The sequence below is a fragment of the Macrobrachium nipponense genome, chromosome 43, assembly GCF_015104395.2.
Source record: "Macrobrachium nipponense isolate FS-2020 chromosome 43, ASM1510439v2, whole genome shotgun sequence".
Classification (NCBI taxonomy): Eukaryota; Metazoa; Arthropoda; class Malacostraca; order Decapoda; family Palaemonidae; genus Macrobrachium; species Macrobrachium nipponense.
In genome coordinates, this window is record NC_061104.1 from 50427180 (window position 1) to 50448837 (window position 21658).

The 21658-nt window shown below is 40.9% G+C and overlaps 1 protein-coding gene across 1 annotated transcript in view; it reads left to right on the forward strand.

The window, feature by feature from the left end:
• The window catches only part of LOC135213918 (centrosomal protein of 192 kDa-like), a 203154-nt gene that overhangs the window by 123804 nt on the left and 57692 nt on the right, over positions 1–21658 (forward strand). Inside the window, exons 13-18 of the mRNA XM_064248013.1 lie at positions 15976–16107; positions 16561–16729; positions 18076–18173; positions 18520–18776; positions 19626–19755; positions 20061–20228. Coding sequence (XP_064104083.1) covers positions 15976–16107; positions 16561–16729; positions 18076–18173; positions 18520–18776; positions 19626–19755; positions 20061–20228 — 954 coding nt within the window. The remainder of the gene's footprint in view (positions 1–15975; positions 16108–16560; positions 16730–18075; positions 18174–18519; positions 18777–19625; positions 19756–20060; positions 20229–21658) is intronic.

A 21658-nucleotide genomic window follows, 5' to 3' on the forward strand; every position in this document is an offset into this window, starting at 1 on the left:
TAATGTAGTCTAGCCTAAGTAATAACTACGGGTTGTCTTGTGACGACAGTCTACTCTACCCCTAGATAAGGTTACTTGAAAATTCTACTTGCTACTAACCTAATGCCCTAGTACTAAATCATTAGCCTAACCTACTCAATACAGTTAAATGAAGACGCAATCATTCCAGAGTGTGGTACGCACAGCAGCAGTTCAGCGACGGAATTGTTAAAATACATAATGAGAGGTAATGATGCGTGGGGATGATGAGTGGTTAATTGACCAGGAGGGAAATGCAATGAGGTAATTATATTTAAGTGAGGGTTAGTATTACAATGGCTAGGGGTTAGAGGGTTAGTGCTACTGGCAGAGATCAGGCTGGCTACCTTCTCTGGGTAGGTGCCAGGATCACTCTGCAATTGAATGCGACACTGTACCTCGGGCACAGGTGTCAAGGAGAGCATGTGGCTCTTTTGTTAGTATGTTAATGATTTGCTACGTCCCTTCTTCTTCTTCTTATTCCTCCAGGACCTGGCTATACCAGTCCTAGGAGTAGACGGAGGCACCGACTCTGGGGAAAGGCCAGAAACGGCGGCAGGAGCAGAGGCAGTGGTAGCCTGAGGGATTGCAGGAGAACACCCTACTTCGGTATCTGCAGCAACCGTCGTAGAGGTGGAACCTACTGCAGGGGAGGCCCTCACTCCGGCTGCTGCGACAGCCGTCGTAAGGGGAAAACTCCCGGCTGACTCCTGGTCGGGCAGTTCCTGGTTTTCCAGAGGAGGTATGAAGGTTAGGTCTGCCGGAGGTTCATCCTCGGGCGTCAGTGGTGAGGGTGAAGAAGACTCATGGACTTTGGGTTGGCCATGGGCTGCGGTAAGCTCCATGCCTGTTGGAGGATCTCCTGTAGGAGGATCCTTGGTTTGGTTAGGCGCCGGCACTAGCTCGGGGCCAGGGTGCAGAAGTCAAGTTCGGTGGTGGCTCTATGTCCAGGCTGGACGGAGCTTGGCACTGCTCAGTGCTGCCAAGTGGCACTGGCAGAGTGTGGAGGTCGACTGGACCTGTGGCGGGTACCGGAGGTGCAATACCTCTCAGCGTGCCCTTGGAAATGGGAGACAGAGGCTCCTGTCTCTTGTTGAAGGCTAAGCCTTGTGGAAAATGGACATTGTCCGCTGCTGGTAGTCGGCTAGGACACCTAGGCCAATTTGTAGAGTGCCCTATTACGTTGCAGGTTTTGCAACGGAACTGTGAATGGTCAATCTCCCTCCTTGGTAACGGGGGAGACTGTTGGTGGACGTACTTCCTGGAGGAAGTAGAATTTCGATGACTCCGTGCTTTGGAGTGATTTGACGTGGGGTTAGGACCCCTAGGCTTTTTGAACGGTGAGGGAGACTTCATGTCTTGCCCTAGGAGGAGGTCGTAACCTCCTGGAATGTAGCTTGCAACTGCAAGGGTACATACTCTGGAGAAACGAGGTCTGGTGACTCTCAATTGTACGGTCGGAAGGATCAGTTTAAATGGATTGATGCCTTCAATGGTTATCAGTTGACGTCTGTCAATATTAGCCCCTCAGGGGATTCGATCTTCCCGTATCAGGGAGATTTGAGCGCCAGAGTCGTCGTAGGCTCTGACGTGGCTTGACGGATAATGGCTTTGGAGGGGTGCGACTGTTATAGGGCCCTTAGCTGGGGGTCCTAGTGAAGAAGGATTGGTGACGGCCATTGCGATGGCAGGAATATGGTGGTTTGCGCACCCTCCATAGTTGGCAGACATGTGACCCTTGCGGCCACAGTCTCGGCAGAACGTGTTCCAGAACCTCTTCCGTGGCACTGGACGGTAAGGCCGAGATGGCCCCACAGGTTGCGAATCTGTGGAGTCACCAAGGCTGGCAGTGTGCTCTGGCACAGGTGAAGAGTCCTCTCTGCGAGTGATTTGAGGTAGGAGGTTAAGGAATCCTCAGTTGAATCACCCTCGGAAACAAGTCCGGGTTAACTGGTGGGCTTACCTCTTCCAAAGTGGAGGAGGTAGGCGGTAAAATGGTAAGAGGCTGAGATGATGCGGAAGAAACGTCTGGCTCTGACACTGGGTCAGGCCAGGTTCACAAATAAATAAAAGGGATGTCTGGGACATCGGAGGCACTAGCCTCTGAATCTAAAACGGATGATTGATTATGAGGCATGCTGCAGGGATCCGGTGCATCTGGTAGTGGGAGCTGCGTCCAGGGGAGATACGGCTTAAGTAAATCTCGGCCCAATATCACCTGATAAACATCATGAAATTGGTCAACTACGCCCAGGCGGCACAATGTGGTTTCCCTGGTCTCCTGGTCCAGAAAGGGCATTTCCACATTCAGAAGGACGAAGGAACAGAATAGAAGGTTACCGTCAATCCATTCAAACTGAATTTCTTCGTTCGTCTGGATTTTGGCACCCCTAGGCAATGCCTTTCTGGAAATAAGGGAGACCTGGGCTTCGGTGTCGGCCATGACTTGTACCCACTGATAGGCCGTAGGAGACTGTTCATCAGGCAGGGCTACATGGTAGCCTTGGAGAAGTTCACCCTGGAAGCTCTCCTCCCAAGGTAGAGACCGACTTGGGCACTGGTCGGAATCCACAGCATGCCCACGCACACAACAAGTGGTGCAGAACCTCGCAACCACCTCTTACCAGGAGTCCAGCTCATGGTCTGAGGCTTGGAAACTAGCAGAGAGATTGCGTCATCTAGGAGAGCTAGCTCATGCTTTCTCTCTTCTTCTCTTTCCTTTCTCTCTGCTTCTCTGGCTTTCCTCTCTGCTTCTCCGGCTTTCCTCTCTGCTTCTCTCTCTTCCTTTCCCTGCTGGCGCGCAGCAGCCTGCTGCACCTTTATCCACTGGTCAAGTGCTGGTCCAGTGTAACCGGCCTCCTTGCCCAGAGTTATGAGGGCTCCGAGCTTCTCTAGCTCTCTGGCAAAAGGGAATAAGTCGCGGGGAAGCAGGGGAAGACATTTCCCTTAGGCTGCAGTAGAGGCTCGGATGAAAATGATGATAATGGCCAGGAAGGGTAATGGATGGAATGGGAGTGCCTACTGTGGAAAGTGGCACTCACTTGGAAATGGGTTCTGCGATGTGGTAAGGAAAAGTCTGAAAAGACTGGGTGCTCGGTGGCACTTTGTGAATGGCACCTTCTGATGAGGTGAAAAAATTGAATGCAGTGTGCGGCGTACGTCACACTTACGGGCGTTCCCAACTTGGGAGACGTTGGAATTGGCTACCTGTAGGTCCAATACAGGTGCACGGCACTTATGAGGAGGCGTTCCTTGGTTCAGTGATCCAAAATGGCGGATACTTTAATGAATTGGACGTTCCGTAAGGACGGACACGCAGGTTTGACAGCACTTAGGGCTGGTATTGCGGCGCTTCGGGAGGCGTTCCCTTTGTTGAGTGTTCCGAAGGATCACTGATCCTCGTACATGGACACACTAAAGAATAGGGCGTTCCGTAAGGACGGACACGCAGATATAATGGCTACCTGTACGGCCTGTACAGATGCAATGGTACTTATGGAGGCGCTCCTTGGAGCACTGGTATCGTGCTGGTGTGTCCCGGACACTACATGCAGTATACTTAAATATACTGAAGTGAAATGGCACTGCTCATGGCAGAGGGTAATAGTGGAGGAGAGAAAGTAAAAGGTGGGAGTACTTCAGCAGCCAGTCGATGGACAGTGTCAAGAATTAGGGGCACTGTGAAATGGTAAGACCTGACGTGCACTGGTGGTGGCCAGTCCTAAACTGGTAACGACTTCCCTCTCTGGAAGTAATGAATTTGCGTGGCACACTGTGCGAATTGTGCTTGCGGTATACGCAAGTCTTTCGTGATAAAGAAAATGAAAAGACCACTCGGGCAACGACAGGTAATGGAAATTTTAGAAATGCTCAGTCACTCGCTGAAGTACTCGATAAATGAAATAAATAAATGCTTGCAAACTGCAATGGACACATGCGCGTACGTATCACGCTGTGTAAATGAAAGACACAAGAGACTAAATGTTAATTCTGCATGCTATAATTAATGGTAAGATGTAGTACTCTTGGCTTCGTGAATACTGGGTTCTCTCTCTCTCTCTCTCTCTCTCTCTCTCTCTCTCTCTCTCTCTCTCTCTCTCTCGTCTCTCTCTCTCTCTCTCTCGGAGAGGGTGAAAATGATATATGAATTGAACTCCCTTATATTTGAATTGAACTACTAATGTTAGTTTAATATGACGCAACTTGCGTTAAATGATTTACTTACGTTAACGTTTACTGAAAGAATTACTTTTGAAAACGTTTTATGAAAAATGATAACGCGCTCGCGGTGAACGATGTTTACGTTAATGTTAGCGGCTTGCGCTTATGAAATGATTTGCGTTTCAATATGAAATTTACAAAGGCGTTTTTACGTTAACAATTCTTGCAAGTGACTCTACTTTTAAGATTTACGTTAACTTTACGTAAGGACAACGTGAAAAAATTACGGTAAGGATTTGAAAAAACTATGTTAGCAAACAATTGTAAATGAGGTTACGTTAAGTGAAATGAAATTTTCGCTAAGCGCGCGCAGTGAGCGATGCGAGGTGAAACACGTGAGGCGAGAAGAGCGGGTTAGCACCACGGTGTGCTAGCATTGATGGCGAATCAGCTGATTCTCTGTAAATGCGAAGGCAATTTACAACACAAAATTCTACTTTCTTATTCAAGGCGAATTACGTTATTTAATTTCTCTGGCAGGACGATAGATACTAGTACCGAGATGATATTTATTTACGTTAAAACTTTGAGACTTACGTTACTTTGCTTAAATGGTTTAGATAATTCTGAAAGGGATAAAACATGGCTGCCGCTGTTGGAGCGAAAACGAAGGCTGGTTGAGACCGCGCAGGCGCGAAAGCTTACTAAGCTGAGAGGTAAGCGGTTACCAACACTTGAATGAAAAACTAAGTTAAAATGGATTCCCTAACATATCACAGACAAAAGAATTGTACACTTCTTTTGCCGTAACTATTAGTAAAACACTCCTAACTAGCTAGGCTTTCTAATACAGCAATAAACCCTGGCAAAGCACTTCCTAATTTGATCTGGTCCTTTCTGGCATCTATCTGCACACGTGTTAGTGTGAGCTCCTACGAGGACAGCACAAAGTAACAGAGAATTCGCGGGGCAAATTGTTTGCTCGCCGCTAAAATAAAGCACTGGCGCGTTCGCCGTTACAATAATAAGATTTCTACTACGCTCTTTTGACCACTTCAACAATAAAAATACTTAAACGTACCTTAAGCTAACATTGGTTATAGAATAATCATATTAATGAATGGAATACCTTACCGTGAGTCAGTGTGTCTTCTTTCCCTGCAAGTGTGCTTGATTTTGCGCTTTGAAAAACATTTAGTTTACGTTTTACAACGGATAACGCGATTTACAAGCTTTTTTTAAGCAAGCCCAGATTCGATGTTGGCAAGATTCGCCACTTTTATGTATATAGCGGGCCTAGAGAGAGGCTAGATACGTAAACGGAAATAATTGAGGGATTTCAAGAGGGAATTGCTTTAACTTACCGTAAACTGATAGTTATCATTAATTTCTTTAGAGGGAAGGTCGCCAGAAACTCAGCTCGTTACTTTACAGATATTTTATTTACAAAAAGGCCCGTGGCCTGGAGGAAAGGTAAATGATATTGGCCCCCACGTTGGGGCTTAGAATCTCTCATTCAATTCAAGCTGATTTTCATTCACTTGGGGTAATGCACACTTGCGGGCAGAGAGACGGCACGTGACTCATGGAATCTGGAAAAGAATCCCAGATTAAACGACATAAAAGAAAAAATGACTTCTTGCTTTGATTAATTAATTCTCTAATACTGGGGAGAAGGAACTTTTAAGGTTTCACTGAAGTATGCAATGACTCCATTGGTCTGGGACGATCACACAAGGGGAAGCATGCGGCCATGAGGCAGTGAGAGGGAACAAAGGGATGAATTCCTTTTGTTGCTGGAAATTGAATTGGGAGAATGAGGATCAAAATGATAATAGGTTGGGAGAGACTGGCAATATGCTGTTCCACAAGACGTACCTGGATGTCGTGTTCAGTGTGGGCCTTTGTAGAAAATGTGGCTCTTTGTAGAAAAGTATGGGGCCCCCTTTGTCCGAGGCCTGGGTCATCGGCGCGCCACTCACACCCTGGGTAGGCCTAACAGGAAGGCAGGTAATTTGACCTCTGTCCGAGATCATGTCTCGCAGCCGACTGAGGCAGAATTCAGGTGGGTTGCTTGGGGGTTGGAAGTCAGCTTAACCCCCCACGATCAAGGCAAATCCTGGAAAACAAGCATACAGCCAGCAGAGGGGTCACAGGAAAGAGAGCTTAAGGTATAGGTCTAAGAAGTACCAATCTGCCTACACCCTTCCCTTTTGAGATACGTCCCTACAGCTGATAAAAGACACTTTTCCCCCAACTGGGGAATCCCCTATCTCTGGCTGGCGGGTTTTGGTTCCCGCATTTCCTAAAAATCAGCTGATATTCTAAAGAAATGGCTGCCGTTTTCCAAATCAAATTATTTAATTGATATTTGGGTAGACGAACGATCTATACACGTCACAATAGGAAACCAACCAACAACTTAACTTATGTTCATTTCTATTTAGGCCACCATCTCAACATCAAAATATAAATTTTTTCTTCTATGTGTTTACGAGCATTGCGCATTGTCAGTCCCTAATATTTGGATCAAGAAATTGAATACATAAGAAAAATAGGTAAAGATTTGTTATCCTTCACATATATTAGATATTTGTTATAATAAAGCCCATGTTACGGACTCTTAGATATCTGAGAGACAATGTTACGGCCTCTGAGGGAGGTCCGCTTCAGGTTCGATATGAAATAATAAAAAAATATATATCTATATCAACACAAACAGCTGAAACTGGGGATACGAATATAGAAAGAAACACCAACACAACAAAGGTTTACGTATTTACAAGCTTACTAACAAAGGTAAATGCAGAATGGTATCTCCTATTTACATAAATAGAGAGAATCTTTCACTGCATGAACTGGGGGAAACAGTGAGGTAATAAGAATACTTGCTAAACAGTTTGGCACTTCGAAGAGGTAGCTTCATGAAAGTAGATCGGCGATTTAGGACGTCCTCTTGACTCCGTATTGCAGAAAGTAATCTTCTTGTAAGGCAGGAATTCCCCAACACCTGTAACAGGACCTTTTCTTCTCTGAAGTCTGCTCGACGTAGAGACAACTCGGCCGTCCACACCGGAAGACGACTAGACCAATATCCAGCCAACTCTCGAACAACTTCTTTTGATTGATACTTCGTCTTCGTCGGTTCCTTTTTCTCGTATCTCACGGAAGATCTCTGCTGCTGCTGATCTCTCACTGATAATCTGAACTGTGGCTCTGTGACTAACTGGTGATCCCTCTCCTTTACGATCTCTCTCTCTTCTACGATCACTGCTCTCCAAAGTTCGTTCGTCGTATTTATACAGCACTCTGGGGGCGGAGCCTACGGCGAACGTCACCAACTCCAGGGATTTCTAGAACTTCTTAGATGAATCTAGACGAGGTATTGCATCAGAAATCGCGGCGTTTCTCACGTAACGACGAGATCCACAACACTCCTGCCGATTCTGGAACCACCACGAAGATAGGCGCCTCCAACAGTGGCGCGAAAGCCTCCTTGCTGCCGAACTTCTCGAAAGTGCGTTCTCCTTTCCTTTATATTCCTTTGCTATGAAGCAATTACCATCACACGCCACCCCAAAAGAGAAAAAAAAAGAAATCAAATGATTTTATTTTTTTCTAAAGAGAAGCAAAAATTAAACAGCGGGGAAACAATTCTGCATAAAGCTTTAATGCAATCAAACACACACACTTCCCCACTCACACACTCACTCGTGCAATAACAGAAAACGGTTATTAGGCTACTCATTCTGAGAAATCTCTAGAGAGGCTACTAACTATAACATTATCCTTCTCTCTTACTTTTTCCGTTTTCTGAACTCTGCTTAAAACTTTGAAAGACTAAGACACCTCTTGCGTCTTTCTCAAAACTAATTTCAATCGGTAACACTGTCACACGGGCGGAGGCCACGGTACGGGGCGTTGTTTATAATTCTGAAGCAAATTTACATTCATTGCCTTTGCTCTACTCTTACCCACATTAATTCCATAATGTATATTTCCCCTCTTTTCTAAAACTGAAAAAGGACCTTCAAACTTATAAGGTAAAAAGGGACTTTTCTCTCGAGACTAGTACTAAAGCTTTATCTCTTACACACAAACTTCTCTCTTTGGCTCTAAGATAAGGTTACACACAAACTTCTCTCTTTGGCTCTAAGATAAGGTTTCTCTTTAGTTTCCCCTTGACTTCCGTTCAGGTTTTCTTTCGCTAAATGCCAAGCGCTTCCGTTCTCCTCCGCTAACTGCCAAACATCTCTTAGATTGTTTTTATAATAATCAAGATTAGTTATACAATCATCTCTACCCTTACTTCTAGACAAAGTTCCAAACATATTTATAATTACATTATCAAAATATTCGCCTACTGAAGAAATATTACACAACGGAACTCTGGGAATTACTTGAATCGGTTTCCCTGCAATTTGATATTCAAGACAGCTTAAAACATATCTCTTAAAACATACATCATTTTTCATCTTAGGCCAAAAGTACGCCTTACTAATACACTTGAAAGTTATATTTACTCCTAAATGTCCTTGCTCATCGTGTGCTAACTTCAAAACTAATTCCCGAAGCTTCCTAGGAACTACTAATTGTTCTGTGACTTCCTCTTTACTACCTGACTTCGGTCGAACATACCGATACAAAACTTCGTCCTTTAAACAAAAAGTTTCCTTACACACATCATCGAGATCACCATCCAGCTCATATTCAAATATTCAGGTTAGTGTCTCATCCTCTTTCTGCAACTTGACTAGCTCATCCTTATCCAAAACGTTAGAGCCTAATTCATCACCGTAACTAGTACTAGATACAGGTACGAGTACATTTACTACATTACTCTCGACAGCTACGCCTTCCCCTTGGCTCTCACTGTCAACGATAGAGTTAGGTCTCTCAGCCACACTCATGCTAAGATCAACCTCGCTACCTTTATCACACTCGTTCGAATCTACGAACTCACACTCGTTCGAATCCACGAACTTACCATCGTTCGAATCCACGAACACACACTCGTTTGAATCCACGAACTTACTCACGTTCGAATCCACAAACTTATTATCACCGTAGTCTACGTCTGTATCTAAACCCGACCTAGTTACTACCATTTCAGGCACTGGAATATACCTCACAACAGGATTCACATTCTTGGATAAAGCTAAGTCATTACCGACAATAATGTCAACGCCTTCAACGGGCAAACTGTCCAAACTAGCCAAGTTTTACATTCTCCTGACACTACCTGACTTTCTAAATTCAACTTCAACAAAGGACAAAGAACACAAGTGTTAGGAAATCCACCTAACATAACTTTCTCTTCCATACTGATTTCTGCCCTGTTCGGCACACACACTCTTCGAATCAGTGAGACAGCGGCCCCTGTGTCTCGAAGCAAGACTACTTCTCTCGAATCTACTCCTCCAAGAGAGGAAACCACGCCTTCCGACAGAAATTCACCAAAAACTTTCCTAGTTTCTCTCATCACATCATCCCTACTTGACGGAAGGTTAACTAGCGATACTGGTTTCTTACCGTCCTTCCTTTCTGCTGCACAATTTCTTGCTAAATGCCCTTTCCCATTACATCGGAAACAAGTTAATTCTGAGCCACTATATGCCATTCTACTCTTACAAACCTTAGACGTATGACTAGGTTTTCCGCATGTATATTACTAGGACTGAAACCTTTACTGCTTTGTACTCTACCAGACGAAGGATCATTTCGTTTCCTACTAACACTCAAATTATGAGTTAGACTATATTCGTCAGCTAGCCTAGTTGCTCCTGCAAAAGATACTTCTCGCCTATCCTCTATATAAAGTTTAATCTCAGGGGATACGTTATCTTTGAAGTTTTCTAACAACACTAAGTTCTTCAAACCGTCAAAATCCTCAACCTTAGCAGAAGTTAACCAATCAAAAAACAGCCTATCTAACTTCTTACTGTATTCTACATACGTAATATTTTCATCCTTTCTCAAATTTCTAAATTTCTTACGGTACGCCTCTGGTACTAGCCTATATGCGCTAAGAATGGTTTCTTTCACGATATCGTAATTATCACATTCCTCCTTAGACATGCAACTATACACAGTAAGTGCCCTACCACTCAAAACTGATTGCAAATATAAAGTCCACGTTTCTTTAGGAGAACCTACTCGTTCCATTAACTTCTCAAAACACATGAAATATGTCGTAACATCTTCCTCATCAAACTTTGGTACTAATTTTAGCACTGCACTCATACCTAACGTATTAGCTTCGTTTTCGTTCTCGCCTGACCGACTATTACGAGTACTTCCCTTAACCAAGCAATTTCCAACTCATGCATACGCTCTTTTTCTCTCTCTTCCTGTTCATGCATACGTACCTTTTCTCTTTCTTCTTGCTCATGCATACGTACTTTTTCTCTTTCTTCCTGCTGCATTTTCATTACTTCTCTCTCTCTCTCAGCCGCTCTTTCATCTCTCTCATACTTTTCTCTTTCTTTCTTCTCAACATACTCACGGAGATCATTCCCCTCTAGACCTAGTAGCTTACCCGACTCAATAAACTCTTTCACCATCTCACTCATTCTGATTCTTTCTATATCCTCCCTGTTTCAAACTGTTAGTGTTAATAGCCTAGGCAAGGTCGCCACAAATGTTACGAACTCTTAGATATCTCAGAGACAATGTTACGGCCTCTGAGGGAGGTCCGTTTCAGGTTCGATATGAAATTAAAAAAAAAATATATCTATATCAACACAAACAGCTGAAACTGGGGATACGAATATAGAAAGAAACATTAACACAACAAAGGTTTATTTACAAGCTTACTAACAAAGGTTAATGCAGAATGGTATCTCCTATTTACATAAATAGATAGAATCTTTCACTGCATGAATTGGGGGAAACAGTGAGGTAATAAGAATACTTGCTAAACAGTTTGGCACTTCGAAGAGGTAGCTTCATGAAAGTAGATCGGCGATTTAGGACGTCCTCTTGACTCCGTATTGCAGAAAGTAATCTTGTAAGGCAGGAATTCCCCAACACCTGTAACAGGACCTTTTCTTCTCTGAAGTCTGCTCGACGTAGAGACAACTCGGCCGTCCACACCGGAAGACGACTAGACCAATATCCAACCAACTCTCGAACAACTTCTTTTGATTGATACTTCGTCTTCGTCGGTTCCTTTTTCTCGTATCTCACGGAAGATCTCTGCTGCTGCTGATCTCTCACTGATAATCTGAACTGTGGCTCTGTGACTAACTGGTGATCCCTCTCTTCTACGATCACTGCTCTCCAAAGTTCGTTCGTCGTATTTATACAGCACTCTGGGGGCGGAGCCTGTGGCGAACGTCACCAACTCCAGGGATTTCTAGAACTTCTTAGATGAATCTAGACGAGGTATTGTATCAGAAATCGCGGCGTTTCTCACGTAACGACGAGATCCACAACACTCCTGCCGATTCTGGAACCATCACGAAGATAGGCGCCTCCAACAGTGGCGCGAAAGCCTCCTTGCTGCCGAACTTCTCGAAAATGCGTTCTCCTTTCCTTTATATTCCTTTGCTATGAAGCAATTACCATCACAGCCCACAAAAAGTTTTATAATGTAAGTAACACAGAGAAAAAAAATTCTAAGAACATTCTCAGTTTACCTTATTTTAACAGATTTGAAACCATTAAATCATTGTTAAAAGCTTCGGTGGTGCGGCATCACAGAGGAAGAGAAGAAGCTACCCGGGCATAAGCCTATGAAAGACAGGCTTGCGCTCGCACTATGTTCCAACACCAGTGGGGATTGTAAAGCCAAGCCCTTACTTGTGTATCATTTGGAGATTCCTCGAGCCCTCAAGGCCCACAAAGTGCTAAAGGAGAAGCTTCCAGTGATGTGGAGGGTTAATGTGAAAGCCTGAGTAACGAGACTTTTGTTCACCGAGTGGGTAAATCTGTGTTTTGGCCCGACAGTGAAGATATTCTTGGAAGAGGAGTGCCTCCCTCTGAAATGTCTGCTGGTGTTGGACAATGCCCCTGCTCACCTTCCTGGCCTCGAAGAAGATTTCTTAGCAGGGTATTGTTTCTTCAAGGTTCTTCATCTTCCGCTTAACACCACCCCTCTCCTCCAGCCCATGGACCAGCAAGTGATATCGAACTTCAAGAAGCTATATACAAAACATCTTTTCAAGAGATGTTTTGACATCATCAATACCACAAACCTCACCTTGCGTGAATTTTGGAAGGAGCATTTCGATATCGTGATATGCATCCGACTCATCGATCAAGCTTGGCAGGAGGTTTTGAGGCGAACCTTGAATTCTTCGTGGCGGAAACTCTGGCCTGATGCCGTATCCGCCCGAGACTTCAAGGGATTCAACGTGGGATGCTCTAGCTGCTTTTCATAAAATGCAATCATTTGTAGAAAAGACACACCGTAAAGGCTTACACAGGTCGTATGCTTGTGCAGTTCAATGATGTTTGCCCGAGTCGTTTCAGGAACACTTTGAAAAGCAGGCAGAAGCAATCTTCCTTGGATAGTTTTTTTTTTCAAAGAGGCCTTTAGTAGTACGTAGTAAGCAAACAGGAAGTTCCAAGTGATACGAAAAAACAGAAAGTTGAAAGTGGTGAAGAAATTGAAATTTTGTAAAAAACGTAAAGTATAAATAAGTAAAAAAATGTAAAAATCAAAGAAAAAAAAGAAAAGAACTTTAATATAAAGTTTTTTGTGAAGTTAAGTATTAATGTTTTGTGCTATTTGTTAATGTGTTTTGTAAAGTTTAGTGTTAATGTTTTCTGCCATTTTTTATGTGTTTCGTAAAGTTAAGTGTTCATGTTTTCTGCCATTTGTCCTCCTCCTCTGTCGCCACTTTCGGAGATCGCCTCATTCGAAAGGTAAGGTTCCACATTTTACTATATATGTACGTACAGAATTTCTTGGACCATGTACACTGATACACTATTTACAGGTACATACAGTGGACCCCCCGTATTCGCGTTCTCCAGATTCGCGGACTAACACATTCGCAGATTTCTCTCGGGAATGTTTCCCTGCATTATTCGCGGAAAATTCGCACATTCGCGGTATTTTTCTATGATAAATATCCACAAATTCCTGGTTTTTTTTATGAATTTCATCATAAAATGCACTTTTTGTGATAAAACTATTAAAAAACCCATGTAGGAACATTTTTAGTTGGTTTTTCTTGAGTTTTAACTAATAAAATAGGCTGTTTTTAGCATTTTTATAGGGTTCCAAACATTCGCGGATTCTAACTATTCACGGGGGGGTCTGGTACGCATCCCCCGCGAATACGGGGGGACCACTGTATTACTATATGTAGTTTGTTAGGTATTGAATGGTCCAAATTGATGTATTTCATAGTTTCTTGGTCAATGTAGCTTTATTATAAGATTTGTGGTGTTTTTGTAGGGCTTGGAACGAATTAGGCAATTTACATGTAAAACATGGTTCAAGATACAAAAAAATCAGGTTACGAAAGCCTCTTCGGAATGGATTAATTTCGTATCCTGAGGCACTACTGTACTATTTCTTCAGTAAAAGAGTATATAATTAACATTAAAAAGACTGGAGGATGTTTGTGTGTTTGTGGCTTGAAGCACAGTTTGCAAACCTGAACAAAAATTTTTTTTTAACACCTGGTTCGTAACCCGATTTGTTTGTTAACAGAACTGTTTGTGAGGCGGGGTACCTCTGTGCATAGAAAAATTGAACAAACACCATTGTAGGGTTTCTGAAGCTTTCTAAAATGTTACATTTGCGTTTGTGTGTCTGCAAAATACTCACATATGATAATTAGTTAGGTTCCACTAAAAAGTTTATGCATTTGTGAATTCGTGCAACTTGAATCGCGTAAGATTAAGGTATTACCGTAGTATATATGTATACACACCCACACACACCACACACACACACACACATATATATATATATATATATATATATATATATATATATATATATATATATATATATATATATATATATATATATGTATATGTATACTAAATGCCAAGGCATGCTCAAGTTAAAAAGCTTTACAATAAAACATTATCATTATTTTATGGGCTCCTATGATAACGTAAGTCTGGTAGTTGTCAGTCATACCTCCAGAACTTGCCTCAGATCACCGGGCACCAACTGGTGATTTCACTCATGTGCACAGCCATTTCGCTTGTTTGCCTGGTACATGAGCCCGTTGACATGCATGCCTGCCGATCAGGCCTGATCGTCTGGACATGAATTTAGTTGCGTGGAGTATAAAGGATGTGACCAGTATGTAAAGAGAAATGGCTAACATTTCTCAAGAGATTAAAGAGATGAATTTTGTTTTGAAGGTATGTTAGCACAGCAAAAAAATAATTTTTTTTTTGTTGCTGAAGAATCTGAACCAACATTTTTGCACTCTTAATTGATGAGAAGGAATTCATTCAGTTCTTGTAACCAGTAAAATACATACACCAATAAAACTATGTACTGTATTCAAAACACGCACTTAAAAATACACACTGTATTCAAAACACACACACGCTTGCATCATCATCAGCTTCTTATACACAAAATGTTCTACTTAGACAGAGTAAAGCTAAAATCTGATAGGCTGGCTAGTTGCCATGGGGACTGTTAGCCAATGACAGCAACCCTCCTTTGTTCTGTTTATAGACATGTGTTGTGGATGGCATTACATTTGAACATTGGTATGATTGTGACTATTTGACTGCTGATGGCAATAATTACTCAATAATTTGTTGTATACAATTATTTCTTCATGACAACAAGAATTTTAACCATTTTAATTTTAATATAGTGATATGAAAAAGCCAACACAGTATGTCGTAGGGATGCGTCATCACTTGTGAATCCTATTCCCAGACTGTCCTCAAATCTATGACTACAAACTGATGACGACATGTAGTAGCAATAAAGAACAGCCCCCCCCCCCCCCCCCCCCCGCCCCCCCCCCCCCCCCCCCCAGGAAAAAAATTATGAAATGTATTCTTTATGGCCTTACTTATCGTTAAGTTGAATTGCAATTATTTCGATTGTATAATTTTCCATTTTACGGTATGTTTTTGTAATGAATTAGTAACTAATAAAAAAACATGAAAAAAAGAAAAAAAAAGTTTTTTCTGTGATAATGAAGTTTGATTATGATCCTGATCAAGCAGTTCCGGAATCTGAAAAATTCCAAAAACCGAAACACATCTGGGCCCAAAGGGTTTTGAATAAAGGATTGTGTACCTGTAATAATAGGAGAATGTACACAATATTACCGGATAGTGGTAATAAGAGAATACGTACATACTATATTATGTATTGGATACTGTGAAGTAAAGCATAACTTTTTAAAAGATCCATGGGAAAATGCATATTCGTTGTATTTTAAAATACGATACGTACTAATATGTATATGAATATATTACATATGCTAATTTTATACATCATGTATGATGCAACCCCCTTAAAATTAGCTTCAAAATTAGGTCTTCAAAAGTCGCATTATACGTAGGTGTATATGTATGGAAATATTTTGCTGTAACGGTAACAGGTCCACTTCCTGAAATTTGAAATTAGTGCTACCTTGCTGATATGTAGTGTATATATATCCTGATTCTGAACTACAATTTTTTTTCTGCAGGGTTTGCAAACGAGATCCCTTAGGGGTTTTTCAAAAGATTTTGATGCTCTTTAAAGGTTTCAGCTCCAGTGTATGAGGGTTTCCATTTGGTTGGAAATGCTAACAGAAACAAACTATGTACTGTCATTATTATGAAATTTTTCATTATATTTATTTTTAGATACAGCTAAGTTGTGAAGGAGAGCAAATGATAGATTTTGGGATCATACCGGAAAGCTGCGTTGTGTCACGGGAGGTAACTGTGATAAACCAATCTTCCCAACCAATTCCGACCATTCTCTCTCTGCGCCAGGTTGGTATGGGGTTATGCTTATCGTTTATAAGTTGTATGTCTTTGGTTTGTTTATAATGTGGTAATGAAATTTTCTGTGTTACTTCACTGCTTCACTTTAAACTTATATACAGGCAGTCCAAGTGTTACGACGGGGGTTCCGTTCTTGAGACACGTCGTAAGCCGGAACATCATAAAAAATCCTAAGAAAACCTTACTTTTAATGCTTTGGGTGCATTGAATACTATGTAAACTGCATTCTTATTGCATTTTCCATAAAAAAAACCTTCAAATATTGATTATTTTGCATTTTTGGTGTCATATTTCATCTGCCTGATGAGCGTTGTAAGCGTCGTAACCCTGGAAATAATGTCTGATGAATATAATTGAGAAGTGCCTTAACCTCGGAACGTCGTAACCCAGGGACTGCCTATATATCATTGTCAAAGTTTTTTTTTTTCTCTCTCTCATAAGGTACCAGCCACTTCCCCTGTTTTCTTTTGGGATGAAGTTGGAGACATGTGCAAGGTAGTGTCACCCAGTCACCTGGCTTATGAATTACCACCAGGGAACTCTGAAACTGGCCCTGTCCCTGTGACTGTTAATGTTTTCCTTAAGGCTCCTCACTTGGACAGGGTGGAAGGTAGTAAAACTGATCTAATCATTTTGAAGGGTTGGGGTATTTTCTGTTGCACACAGTACTGTAATCATTTCTTGTTGAGAATAATTTCAGTTACTTTTAATACATTTTTTGGAGATTTGTAGCTCTGTTAGTTACCCCCCCCCCCCCCCCCACCCCCCCCCCCCACACACACACACACACACACACACACACACACACACACACACACACACTCTCACTCACACTGTCACTTTTTCCCCTTAGAAAATAATCTTGAAGTCATAGGTTTCAATTTATTTATATATATAGCTTAAGTGAAGAAGTTTTCAAGTTTATAAACAGTAAATTTTAAGTGAATTCCATTGCAGTGCTGATTGTTAAGCATATCTGGAACATTAATGATGGTACTTGTTGAATTTTCAAATCGTTAAGGTGTTTTCAGTTTATACCAATGAAAGTACCATGTGTAAAACTTGTACCATTATTGATATTTCTTCTAGTGTTAACAATATTCTTTAGAGGCCACAGCTTTGGTTAGTTGGTTTATTGTCTTTTTTTTTTCTTTTACTGCAGCATAGTTTTAATCTTATTTTGGATACTTTTTCTCTTTACCCTGTAAGTTGATGTAGGGATAATGCTTGCAAGCTACCTTGATGGATTGTTATATAGAATATAGACTGTCCATGTCTTTGTTAAAATGATTTAATTTTTAATTTTAAACATATTAGTGATCATAATTGGACAAGAACATTACTTTCTTGTAATGCTCTTGTCAAAAACATTAGTATGTAGTGCTTTTGTCAAGGTTCTGGTTGTCTCATGATGTATATACTAGTTTACTTGCATTGCGGAAGAGGTAAACATTTGCTTATTTGCCACTGGAAAGTAAAAAGCTTTTATCAAACTAGGCATGTATGCAAAATCAATGCAGAAAGAAATGGTTTGGTTGGAGCAGACCATATGGAAATGCATTCTGAAAGGGATCAATTATTAGAAGCCCTTGCTCCAAAAGAATGTTCATGAGTGGACAGTATTTGGGAAAAAGAAAATTGTTCAGGAGAAATGTTATTGTTACTACACGGTAAATTCAAGAATCAATTGATGACTGGAATTGTACAAAGAAAAATGATTGGTAATTCATTTGATAGTTATTTGGTTTAATCAAGAAACTTACTTGCAAGTTGTTTGAAGGCAAGAGATAGGTTATGGAGTGTGGCTGTAGATGTTAACAAGGGTTAAGAATTCTAAAAGGGGGAGTAGATGGTAGTTGTAGTGATTGAGGAATTGTCGTTGTGTTTCGCCATAATTATTTTTAAGAGATTCTCAGTAAGCTTTGTCATCTTTATCAGCTTTCCCATATTTTTCAGTGAAAGAAAGTGGTGTATATGAAGTTGAGAGCTTATTGCAGGTGGAACTTGATACCCCTAACCAATCAACTATCATAATTTCAAGTATGAAGATAAAGGTAAGTCTGGAGAAATAACTACATTTTCTTTACTTATCAGAAATGATTTTATGTTCTGTTTGCATACAAATTTGTTCCAGGAGGTGATGGTTGTGCATTAATAATACGTACTATATAATTTTGAGTAACAGCATTTTTATTAGATAGGTTTCATAGATATGTAGTTGAAATGTCAAATGTTTAGGTACATAAAAATTGAATCACTTTAGTTACTGAAATGGTTTTGTAAAGTACCCATATACTAGTACTTAAAAATTTAAGAATTTATTGAATATATGATAAATAAAATTGTATCATTAGTCTACTAGTTTTTGGTGAAACATGATTTGCTCTTATTTTTTGACAGGCATTCATTGGTGTTGTTAGGCTTCAGCACCTAGGTAATTTGGAGCCTCTGATTTTGGAAACCAAATCCAATGAGTCCAGCAGTGCAAGTGTCCCCTTGAAAAATTCTTCAACATTTCCTCTTCACTTGTCACTAGAAGCAAGAGAATACAAAGACCATTTTGTCATTCACCCAAGTAATTTAGTTATTCAGCCACATGCCACGGCATCTATAACTGTAGTCTTCTCTCCTAAAGGAAAAATTGGAGAAATGGAAAGGTATTACGTGAAAACATTTATATTGTAAATAACTTCAACTTTTTCCATTGTTGGATACTGATCACAGCGTAGTTTTAAGGAGTGCTGCTGTTTACTGCTTTCAGTTTTCAGTGTGAGTGAGTTTGCTCCTTCAGGAATACAAACCATTGCCTTTTATATAGAAGTACCTTTCAACATGAGCTGGAGGGTGGACGGAACATGGTGAAAAGTATGTTAACTGGTGGAGATTGGGGATAAGTGGGGGGCACAAAATGTGGCGCTCAATCTTAACATGGCCACAGTAGAGATGTGCTACACTTTGCTCTCATGACTGCTAGTTGAGAATTTAGAATTTGGATGAATAATTTTCTCATTACCATGTTTTTGCATTTTATTCCTAAAGAATAAAAAACTTAACACCATTCTTGCCAAGACCTTTAGGCTTAGTATGAGGTCATCAGACTGTCACCTTCAAGATCCCTCCCAAGTGAAGGCAACCAACCTTCTCACAAGAGGTGACAGTCTGATGACCTCATACTAAGCCAAAAGGTCTTGGCAAGAATGGTGTTAAGTTTTTTATTCTTTAGGAATAAAATGCAAAAACATGGTAATGAGAAAATTATTCATCCAAATTCTAAATTCTCAACTAGCACATCTCTTCTCTACTGTGGCCATGTTAAGATTGAGCGCCACCTTTTGACTAGTTCCTAGCTCGTGCTTAAAGATACTCCTATATAAATAACATTGGTTTGTTATTCTTGTTTGTTAAATTATTTAAAAGTTATCTCTCTCTTCTGTATGGGAAAAGCTTAAGTTTCAGTTATTAATTTTGTTAATTTGGCTTGATCATACCATCTTTTTTTTCCTCAGTGTTCTTTTTTTGTGTGTGGAGCCAAAAGGAAAACTGTATGAGATTTCAATTGTTGGAAAGTCATATGCGGCTCCAAAGAAATTAATTCCGGTAGCAACTCCTCTCCAGCGAACTCGAAGTGCTCCTGTGGTAAGAATCAAAGGATGTGGTTTATGTTTGAGAGATTTTTAAAGCCCTTGAGCTTTCAGGATTTTGTTTTTCCAGCCCCTGAGCTTTTAGGATTTTCTGTTTCAAGCCAGAGTTACAGCTTGGCCAAGAGTAGTATTAGTAGTAAGTAATATTGAAATATTTATATTTCATTTGTCAGCCTTTTGTCATACATTTTTGGGGGTTTTGATATTAGTCAAGCTCTGATATCAGCAGTATGCATGCCCCTTAAGAATTTCTTTGAGTTTAGTTTTATATCTGCATTCTGATAAAAACTTTTTTGACAGACTTCTCAGGTCAACTTGAATTCAGCTTTGAAGAGCTCAAAGTCAGAAATAGCATTTGGCACAGTTGCAGTTGGTGACAAGGCATGGAAGAAACTTGTTCTGTGGAATAATAGCCCAACCCAAGCGCTGTCCTTATGTATTGTAGTAGCAGACAGCAAAGCGTTTCAGGTATGCAAAATGTTGAGTTAATTTGTAATTTTATACAGCAAATGCAGTAGGTTCGATTACAGTCACTATTTAAGAGAGCAGTTAGAAGCACTGTAATAGGAAGTTTTTCACTTTTTTTTTTTTTTTTTTTTTTTTTACCAAGCTAAATTCTCACTGCTGTGAATTCACAATGTGGTGGGATCAGAAGCTTATTTACCTACCTACACAAAGAAAAAAAAAACACACACAAACACATGTACTCACCCAACTCCAGATACTCAGGGCTATGCTGTGCTGTCTGCTGGTCGAGGTCACTGAGACCCCACCAACAACAAAGACAACAACCAAGAACCACAACTCAACAACACAACACCCAAGGACCACAACCCCACAGCTCAACAACAAACAAGGAATACAACTACAACTCAGCAACACAGCAAACAACAAGGAACTCAACCACAACTCAACACAACAACAAACAAGGAATACAACCACTACAAAAGACCACTGCACAAACAATCACCAACACACAAAAACAACACCACAAAATGGCAACACACACACCCACTAACAACACCATGGAATCACAACTACTCACCACACCAAGAAACCACAACAGCTTCCCAACAACAACAACCACCCTCAACCATAACAACTCACATACAACTCAACAGAAACTCACAAGCACAACAAATCTAACAACACAGGCACAACAACTCTAAAGCAACTAATATCAAACGTAAAACAACCAACAACAAACCAATAACACACAACTTGAATGACTTTCAATGCCTTCAACACTTTCCACAGACCGTTGCCAACACTACTGATCTTCACAGGCTCTGCCTAAAGACTGACTTAAGACTGCCTCAAAACTCTGATCCCAACAACTAACTCCAACTGCACCAGCAGGCAACCCAGAACTCACCAACACCCAATTCAATCATTAACTATCCATCCACCAATTACGCCTCTCTCTCTCTCTCTCTCTCTCTCTCTCTCTCTCTCTCTCTCTCTCTCTCTCTCTCTCTCTCTCTCTCTCAAGGATGTCAAATGGAACTCCCATAACTCCTCCATAACAATTTGTGGCTGTCCAACTCAATTGTAAATAACTGTTCTGGCCATTGCATTGTTGGGTGGATCTTAATTGCTTGAGTGATGATGATATACCAATAACTTACCGTATATACTCGCATAACACCCGATCTTGCATATCATGCGACCCCCAAATTTTCACCCTTAAAAATGATTTTATCACGTATCATGCGAGTTAAATTTACTAGACCAAATAACAACAGGCTAACCTCTTTTCCTCCTCTCTCTATTCCATTTGTTAGTTAGGCTAACCCCTTTTCCTTGATCTCTTAATCTATCCCATCTTCTAGTTAAGTTTAAAAAAGTAACAGAGAATGCCAAAAGTATCATTAGTAATGATATACGTACTTGTTTTG